Raw genomic sequence first — 9878 nt, 5'->3', positions numbered from 1 at the left:
AACAGCCACTGAGCTTTTAAATATAAAAGGAAGTTTGATCTAAAACTCGTTTCAAACCGATGATGGGAAACGTTCGGGTCAGAACAGGGTGTCTCGGCTGCTTTGAATGCTGGGCGATTTCTTTTTTAAGCCTTCCCTCCCCATCAAATGTACAGTTCAGAAAAAAAACTTGTTTTGGATTCATAAAAACCTGTTATCAACAAGGGTCCCAATTAGTTTGAGGAGATCAGGAGTGGGCCAGGAGGCCGAGGTCTCTAAGGGACTGGGACCAAGAGCAGATTTAGAATTTGAAAAAGGGGTGCAGACGGCATGGTGCATCATCACATATAACCCATTGCATGTTTTCCTCCCAGTTGTCACACTGTACGACACCATGCTGAGCCTATGACTGGATTACTCCACATCTCAAGCGTGGCAGGACATTTGACACCAGCACAGTAACGCGTGCAAAGTTCAGTTGAAACTCTGAGTGGAGGAGGAATGTAAGGAAAGGCAGCAACCGCACCACTGCACACCGCCTCCCCTGCACCCAGCCCCCAGATCTGCTCCGGACTGGACTGTAGGTGGTCACCTGGGCCGAGGCAGGATGGAGAGGTCAGGAATAGGAGGAAGGGATCCCAACTGGAGTCCCTAACCAGGCTGTACAGAGCAGGCAGGTACAGCCATATAGGACCAGGATGTGGGCGATCATCACCAAGCTAAGCCACAAGCCAGCAAGGCTGGAATCTGCAGCAAGAATGAAGCCAGGATGCCAACAAGAGGGACCCAGGGAACCAGGCACAGCACGCAGAACCTAGGATGCTAGGACTGGCTTCAGGGGCTGACCAGAAGACCAGCAACCAAGGTCAAAGCCAAGTATCAGCGCATTTGCCAGGATGTCAAACCAAAGGTGAAGACAAGGTCATGGACAGGGCAAACAGCTGATCAAAACCAGGAGGTACAAGACAGGATCAAGCAGGAAGGTCCAAGACAGCAGCACCCAACAATGCCACCATTGGGACAAGGCCCTGCAGGAAGTGGGAAGGTTTTATAGCCCTCCCATCAAGGGCTTGTGGCTCCCACTGGTCTACCCAGGTCACCTCATCCCCCAAATAGGAACTTCATGGGAGAGCCCCAGATGAGCTGGAGCTGGGATTGACCTGGTGGTGCTGTGGCCTGTAAGTCCCAAAGGCCTAATCTTAAATCCCATGACCCCTTTGCTGCGTGTGTGAAAGATCCTGCTGTTGGCAGAGCTTTACACATTGCCAAAAAAGGTCTTACGTGAAAATGTGACTAACTTCCCTATCCATCAACCCACACCTATTCTCACTTACCTGAACACCCACCTGGCCACTGATGTTACCCACTCTCATAGACACCAGCCATCTATGTAACTGTCCCTCCCTCTCTTCCCATACATCCATCCCTCCCCATATACACTCCCGATGCTCCTTTGTCTCCACATGCACCCACCCACCACACACACTCCTGTATTCATCCATCCATCTCCATATACAGCTCTTATCTATCCAACTCCAAATCACACTTTCTCTATCCTTCCCTCTCTCCCCATACACACCCTCCTATCCTTTGGTCTGCCCTACATGCCCCTGCTTGTCATGTGGGTGCTGTAGGACCTGAGTGCACCTTCCTCATTGCCCCAGCCACCCTTGCCCAGGCCCCTGATGCTGCAGCTGCTGCCCACCAAGAACAGAAAGGCTCCAGAGGCCACTGGTTTCCATGAAATTTGCTCTTTATTGTGTAGGCAGAGACCAGAGAATTCATTGCAAATGTGTCTATAAATGACGTATAAAATAAAAATCAACCGGGGGGGGGGGGGCTCTCAGCCTTCACAACTGGCTGCAGCACATTGACATGGGTACACAGACAAACCACCTGCCCCCGCCAACCCTGACCCCACCCCGGAGCACAGCCCCATCTCAGTGCCTCCCCCCCCTTGTGGGGCATGGGGGTTCCTCAGCACCACATGGGCTTTGAGAGCTGGAAAGGATCCCCTCCCAGAGCTGGAAGTGGGGAGAGAAGGGACTCACGGTGCCTGGGGAGGGGCCAGGGGAGTGGGGGGCTTGGATGGGAAGGGCAGGAAGCAAGGAGATCTTCACAAAAAGATTTCCAGGTCCTGGGAGGGGGGGCTCAATTAAAATGCAAATAACACCGAAACATTTGAAAAGAGGCCATGGGGAAGGGCAGGAGGCTGATCACCACATGGAGGAGTCCTCATACCTGTGGGAGAACAGGAGGGGGGTTAAACACAGAGCCCTGAATACCTCTCTTCCCTCCTGCCCGCCCACCAAAAACACCACACATCTTCTTCACCAGGAGCCCCATCTCCATCTCCCTTTGGCCTTGCCCCTGACCCCACAGCCAGCTACTGTGAGGAGCTGACAGGGGGCACTGTCCCATCACCAGCACCTCAGCCCCTCTCCATCACAGGGCGGCTGCTTTCTCATCCCCTCAACCCTACTGGGATGCTGGGGCATGGAGATGAAATTATGGCCATATATTAGGGTCAGCCGGAGGCTGGTAGACCAGCTCTCCCCATCTTGAGGAAGGCTGAGCCAGGACATCCCATGGCAGCAGATCTGAGAAGTGCCCAGGGTAAGTTTGGCTCATAGGGCTGTGCTCTAGACTTCAACTCCAAGCCACAGTCCTGGGGTCTGAGTTCTCTGACAGCCAGCTCCCAGCTTGGAAAAAGCCTGCATTGCAGACCCTCCTGCAGGTGAGGACCCAGCAGACAAGCAGGTGAGGGGGCAGCCACCTTAAGGTGAAGGGGGCTGCAGGGGTGGGCTCATGCTTACCGTGATCTCCCAGTGTGATCACTGCTGTCCCCAAAGAGCAGCTCAGACACCAAGGCCTCAGGGCTGGATCGCTTCCCATACCTGTGGGCAAACAGAGTACTGAAGGTGCCTCCTAAAAGGCTGCCACCCCCAGCTGGTAGCACAGCCCAGAACCACCCTCACCCTCTGGCATAACCACTGCACTGGAGAGGGTAGGTAGGAAGGGAAAGGCAGGTGCCAGCATGAGCAGGGCTCGGCCAGGCCATCAAAGAGGGGCAGGGATGAGAGGCAGCATGTGTGCATGTATGTGCATGGAGGGAGAATGGGGCATGAACCAGTGTGCATATGGAGAGGCAGGCAGGGCAGAAATGCCTGAATGCATGTGTGTGGGTGAAGGTAGGCAGAGGTATTTGTGTGCATGTGGATGCATATGTGCATGTGTGTGTAGGAAGTTAGGCAGAGGTATTTGCATGTGGGTATGTGTGTAAATGGAAAGAGGTGTTTGTGTGTGTATGTGCATGTGTGTGTGTGCAAGTAGGCAGAGGTGTTTGAGTGTGCATGTGTTAGCGTGTGTGGGAAGGCAACCAGAGTTGTTTGACTATGTGTACGTGGGGGGGGAAGGTAGGCAGAGGTGTGTGTGTGTGTGTGTGTGTGTGTGTGTGTGCATGCGCATCCACATCCCCATAGGTAGGTAGGCAGAGGTGTTTGAGTCTGCATGTGTGCACATGAAGGGTGAAGTGGCATGAAGCAGTGGGTGGGGGCGAGTAGGTGGGACAGAGCTGTATGAGTGTTTGAGTGCATGTATGTAGGATGGAGCTGGTGTTTAATGTGCCAGTTTATAGCACACATCTCCACTGTGCTCCCCAGATAGACCCCCAGAGCCAGCACAATGCAAAAGCCTGCCTCTTCCAGGAGCTCCACTGGGAAATTATCCAGGTCAGAGGGGGAATAAAACACGGGATTCTCTCACAGGAGCTAGAGCACAGACCTGAGAATGACGCAGGGGATGGATCTTGCCAGGACTGGGCACAAGGGCAGTAAAAGCCCACCCCTTCCCACATGCACACAATGCCAATCCCCTCCCAAAAACAAGCATGCACACCCACTTAGGAAAACAGGCAAGTGCTCAGATTTGTGTACCAATGCATACACCAAAGAAGGCACACATATTCACAACCATACACACGGGCAAACACTTGTGCACACATACCTACCCACAAGTGCCCAGATGCACCAATGCTCAAACAGGGTTGCACGTGTCCATGCACACATGAGCACTCCTGCATGCGTGTGCAAAAACCACAGCTATCTGTGCACAAGCCTAAAGGCACAGCAGAAACCCCCATGATCCTAAGCACCTGAAGCTACCCCCACAGCATCAACCCCCACACCTGTGCCCAAACATGGGCACCCCACACACATTCACATGCATGCACATGCAAGCTTGCATGTGCCCAGCGCACCTCTGCCTTGTCACCAGGTTGATGTAATGTCGAAGAGCAGAGAAGTATTTGGCCATCTCTTCAGGGGACGCGTCATCTCCAGGATTCTCTGGTTTTGGAGGGTAGGCGTCTACCAAGGTGCCCAGGCAGAACAGCACACAGAGCGTCACAGCAACCAACAGGGGCCAGAGCTTCAGAGAGGCGACCATCTGCAGAGAGGCAGAGTGCCATGGGTGCAGCATCCATGCAAGGTACCTCCCCTCTTCCTAGCCTGTGGTCAGGTTTGAGGCCCTGGCCTGGCTGCATGGTTAGGTCACATGAGTGGGAATCAGAACAACTGGGTTCCAATCCTGCTTAGCCCCTGACCTGCCCCGGAAAGCCCTGCCTACTCTCTGTGCTGCAGTTCCCTAGGGGCTGCCACACACTCAGCTGCCAGCTGCACTCCTGCCCCATCCCCAGTAGGGACAAGGATCCTCTCCAGCTCCCCACTTTCCCTGTAGCCCCAACATCCAGGGGCTGCTTTGCCCCCTCTAAGGACAGGCACTCAGGAGGCTGCTCTAATCTTTCATGGACCAAGAACCCACTGCTCCCAGCTATCTGAAACTCTCATCCCTTACCTCTACAGTTTCCATCACTGCACTGTCTCTGCATCTCTGATCCTTTAATGCAGTTATCCTTATGCCCCATTAGCCCCATTTGCCAAAGGGTAAACCGAGGCACAGATTTTTTTAAGTGACTTGCCCAAGGTCACAAAGTCAGTGGCAGAGCAGGGACCTGCAGCCCCGTTTGCCAAGTCCTCAGCTGCTCTCCTGCCTGCTGGGCCATGAAGTCAAGGTGCCTTTAGAAAACAAAGTGGCACCTCTGGTCCTCTTGCCCCCTCTCATTACTCTGGGTCCCTGCAGTTCCATCTAGTAAGAGGCTCATCCCCAGGGCCCTCAAAGTCTTGCAGGCAGGCAACTTCATGCCTTCATATAGGTGCAGCACCACAGAAGACAATAGGGCTGCATGATTCTAACCAAAGGGTAAATTTGGCCCTCCCTATAGACACACAGAAACTGGGGTTTTCAATGGAGCCCGAATCAGTGCCCCACTCCCAATGATGCCCAACAGGAATAGGTCCTCTATGCCCTCCAGGCTCCCTGTGAAAAATCCTACCCATGAACAGGAATCACTTTTCCAACCTCTTTCATGCAGCCAGCCCTGGGTTGGAATGCAGCAGGTGTTCAACAACTGGAGTCCAAATCCATTATTACCTACAGCACTGTAACAGTAATTCCTGGTTTATACCAATGCTAAGATCAGAATCAAGTCCTAACTGCCTGTTTCATATATAATATCCCAAATACTACGTGAATAATAGATCTAACAGCAACAATGCATTAAATACATTATGATAGTATCTGAAATATGTTATCTAATATGCTGTTATATTCAGGTAGCTCTTGAAAACTTGCCTGCAAAAAACTATAGCAAGTATCAGTTCAATCATCATTTGTTCTCCTATATATGAAATAGGCATTGAGGATCAGAGTCTGTTCTCTGACACTCTAGTGTAAATCAGTGTAAACTACAGGAGACAATGGAATTATGCTGGTATCCATTTGTGCAGCCTCGTCTGCTTATGCATGATATCACGTGTCTGTGTTACTATTATTCCTATTGCACTGTATTCATGCCTACACTGTTCAGATAACAAGTGAAGGACCCCTCTTGCTTTTCAGCAGATGCCATATGTACGGTCTATATGTACTTCTTTTCTTTATGTATGTATGTATGTATGCATTGCTTGTGTGTGTGTGTGTGTGTGTGTGTAAGAGAGAGAGAGAGCGGTCTATATGTACTTCTTTATGTATGCATTGCTTGTGTGTGTGTGTGTGTGTGTGTGTGTGTGTGTGTGTGTGTGTGTATAAGAGAGAGAGAGAGAGCCAGTGAACATATAGGAGGGTGGTTCCTGTGTTGTCTTTGCTACACCCATATTGTCAATACGGTGCTGAGGGAGGAGGTGGGAGGGGAAGGGAAAGGTGCACGTGCATTGCCTGTTCCGTGCTTGGCCAGAGCAGTGCCTTGCCAGACACTGCTGGATTCACCTGCCATGCAGGTGCTCCAGATACCCAGTGGCCCATCGTGTTACACAGGGAGTGTTTTCAGCTGTGGGTCCCATTTCTAAGCTGTCCCAGGGGCTCAAAAGGATGCTGCCAAAACTGAGCAGCTGAAAGCCACTCAGCTGGAGGGAGGGGGGGGGGGGGTTCACCCTTATGCAGCTCTGAGGTGACACCAGGGCTGTGATCAACCTGACACTTGTTTCCCTTGTGCAAGGACCCCCTCAACCCCCACTTTCTTGAAAGTGTGATATAGCACCTACTCATCACACACACATAAGTTCTGTCTTGCCCCATGCTGCAAGTGTGCAGACTCCTCTGCACATACCCAGCCTCACTAGAGCTTACTCTCTCACTGAGCAAGAGAGATCTTGAGGTTGGTAGGGTCTCACTGCTCCTGCCCCCTCTCACAGCTTTCCTTAGCCACTAGCTCCCCCCATGGCTGCACTGGTGGATACTGATGGGAACAAGAGACATGGGGGGGTCACCTCTCCCCACCCATGCATGCCCAGCCCCATCACAAGTGACCCAAACCACACTCCCATTGGGCACACTGCCATTGACCTGTCCACCAGGACCTTACCCCCTGCCTTGCAACCCCAAGCAGCTCTGTTTGCTCAGTGTGTCCCCTGACAGTACCTGTCCCTTTGCCCCTGCTTGGTCCCACCCCCTTGCTGCCCAATGGACCTTTGTAGTGGCAGAGGGTAGCAGAGAGCCCTGGCTAACCCCAACGAAGCTACTCACTGTGGGGAGGCGTCCGGGGCAGGAGGTGGAAGGAAGATCAGGTGGAGGCTGGATTCAGAGGGCAGAACCTGGAGTCTCGGATGCCTCTTGTTCCTCGTGCAAATGTTCCTCTGCTGTCTGCTCAGCACCTGGGGGCTTTATATTCCAGCTGGCTCTAAAAGACTGAGGGAGGAGCAGAGACTCCTCCCCTCTCCCCAGCCCCCCCACACACACACACTTGTTGATCAATATGCTCCCAGCAGCCATGCATATCCCCTCCCTAGTGCATGCCAGAGCAGGTGGGGCAGAATGGAGCAGCGTATGGGCATCACTCCAGCCCAGACCCTCCTGGAGCAATGGGAAGTTTAGACCAGCAGGTGGGTGACGGGACCCAGAACAGGGGACTCAGGACTCAAGGCAGGGAGTAGGTAGCACAGACGACCTGGTGCTCACCGGAGACCCCTGGCAGAGTCACGGTGCCAGCCCTGAAGCCCAAGCCAATTCCCAACACAAGGAATAGACCCTCAATTCCCTCTCTAGCCCCAGAGCTAAAGCCTCAAACCTTGCCCTCAGCTGTTCCATAGCATCACTGTGCACAGTGAAAAGTTGCCATGTGCCAGCCCAGAGGTGGAAGTGCCCAGGAGGTACAACAGGCTGCATATGCTGGAGCATCACTTGGGTAGATTTGCCTGCACCAGGGGCACCTGGACTAATAGAAAGGAGGAGACAGAAGAAAGAACAGACAAACAGATGGGCTGCTGGAATTCCAGACAGAAATAAAGGCCACAATGGGTGGACAGGTAACAATCAGCATAGAAGACCTATAATAACATCTATCTGCTTCCTCTGTTCATCTCTACCTTCCAGGTAGATACTAGGATATATAGGATGCCAATGCTTTCATAGACAGGCAGAGACAGACACACACATTGTACTCCTCCTGCCATCTCTCTTTGATCCCTGCATAAGAACCAGCCATAAGCTCAGTCCTTGTGATGCCCAAACCTGAGGGCTGGGGCAATGTGTCTGTATGGCCTAAAATGCCCAGGCAGGCATGGAGTGATGCAGTAGATGAGCCGGGGAGGGGGGTGACACTACCACTCATTCTGCCGATGCCTACAGAGCAGCCCGAATGAAACCCCATTGCACCGGGTGTGGTACACACACAGAACTTTCAGCTGAAGCACGGCCGACTGCCCCTGGCTGGGTGCAGAGGACCAAGCCACCTCAAGAGCAAGCAGGGCAATGGCGGCTAGTGACACATTAGGCTCAGGATGATGCTCTGGGAAGGAAAAGGGGCCAGCTCCATGGAAAGGCAGTCAGGGGCACAGGGAAGGGAAGGAGTGTGGAGACACTGGCAGGGAGACAACTGGCACTAGAGCCTGGGAGCTCAAGATAAAGAAAGTCCAGCCCAAGCTGCAGGAAGTTCTCCAAATGGTCCCTGAAAGAAATGCTCCTGGAATGGACTGCTGATGACTGTCTCCACACCTGCCCCCACACCCCCTTCAGTCACGCTGCAGTGTGAGGGGTGATCACTAAATATTCATACTGCAACCTTCTTGGAGCAGGGATCACCTTTGTGTTACGTGTCTGAACAGCACCTAGCACTAAGGCCCCAGTCCCTTATTGGGACCTGTAGGTCAAAAGCTTAGCAGCAAATCCAGCAGGGTCCAGGCACATCAGACTCTACAGAACACATCACACAAAGGAGCAGTGCAGCCAGCACCATCTCAGCTGCTTCTGCCATCCCAGCCTGAATAACCAGGTGCCCTTGCTTACAACAAGTCCAGAACCAGGCTTAGATGGACACATCTGTAGTCACTGCACCCACTGTGCCACTGCCTCTCTTTGTGCTACCACCTAATTGTTAAAATTATTGCTAGGAGGTAGGGACTTTACTCCAGGCTATGAAGCCTCCAGGGACTTAAGTGGGGATCTCAGACAAATGTCTACCTAGCCCCTGGCCTGCACACCTGGGCATGTGCCCTGCCTGTGCCAATCAAAGGCAAATGGTTACTACCAGTCACCTGACCCCCCTGCACTGGTCCAGAGGGAGGGAAATACTGTAATTCACTGTATAGGCAAACCTCTTTTCCAGATTAAAGCCCTCTCCTGGTGTCTTTTATGGCTTGATGGGGCTGGGAACAACTGCTGAGTCCTAGGCAGGGGCACATCTGGGACACAGGTGCTCAGGGTTTGACCCTATCTAGGACCAGGCTGATTTCTTCCCCTGTCCCAGGAAGTCTCAGGGCATCAGAAAGTGGGTAGCTGATGCATCCAGATTAGAGCTGGGAATCAGGGGATCAGAAGCAAGCAGACCAGGAGACCAAGATCTATAAGGGACCAGGATGTTGGCAGTCCCCCTTGGTAGCATCACACAGGCAAGGGCATGTCAGGAACAGGGGGCAGGGACCCACACCAGCATCACTAGCCAGGGTGTCTGAAGCAGGAATCTACAGTTGTACAGGACTAGGACATGGACAATAGCTAAGCTAAGCCACGAGCTGGCTGTCAGAGCACAGGGGCCTGGAAGCACAAGAGTCTGAGGAGCTAGCAAAGCAGTTCAGAGCCTGAAACCAGAACCCAGGACCCAGGGCACAGGAAACCAGGAACAAACAAGCATGATCAAGGAAACCCAAACCAGGGTGTCAGAAGCCCAAGACTAAGTAGGAAGTGTCTGTTCTGGTGGGTAGGCACTAACAGGACACTGCTTAAAAGCAGGCAGACACACAGTGGGGACAGGTGGGGGTAGTCAGGCCACTGGCAACCAAGCCAACTCAGGTAACTAGAGCCAGCTGGTAGCATATAAGTTAGCCTGATGTCCTGGCCCCTAGCTCCAT

The 9878-nt window shown here is 52.8% G+C and overlaps 1 protein-coding gene across 1 annotated transcript in view; it reads right to left on the bottom strand.

The window, feature by feature from the left end:
- Positions 1–1714: 1714 nt before the first annotated feature.
- Positions 1715–9878, bottom strand: part of LOC102567161 (peptide YY) — a 31273-nt gene continuing 23109 nt past the window's right edge. Inside the window, exons 2-5 of the mRNA XM_019475743.2 lie at positions 7060–7194; positions 4238–4425; positions 2796–2876; positions 1715–2220 (exon numbers count right to left, since the gene is read on the bottom strand). Coding sequence (XP_019331288.1) covers positions 2196–2220; positions 2796–2876; positions 4238–4425 — 294 coding nt within the window. The 5' untranslated portion in view covers positions 7060–7194 and the 3' untranslated portion in view covers positions 1715–2195. The remainder of the gene's footprint in view (positions 2221–2795; positions 2877–4237; positions 4426–7059; positions 7195–9878) is intronic.

The sequence above is a fragment of the Alligator mississippiensis genome, chromosome 4, assembly GCF_030867095.1.
Source record: "Alligator mississippiensis isolate rAllMis1 chromosome 4, rAllMis1, whole genome shotgun sequence".
NCBI classification, from domain to species: Eukaryota; Metazoa; Chordata; order Crocodylia; family Alligatoridae; genus Alligator; species Alligator mississippiensis.
Note: the sequence above shows the minus strand (reverse complement) of the source record. Positions and strands in the feature narration are given on the sequence as shown.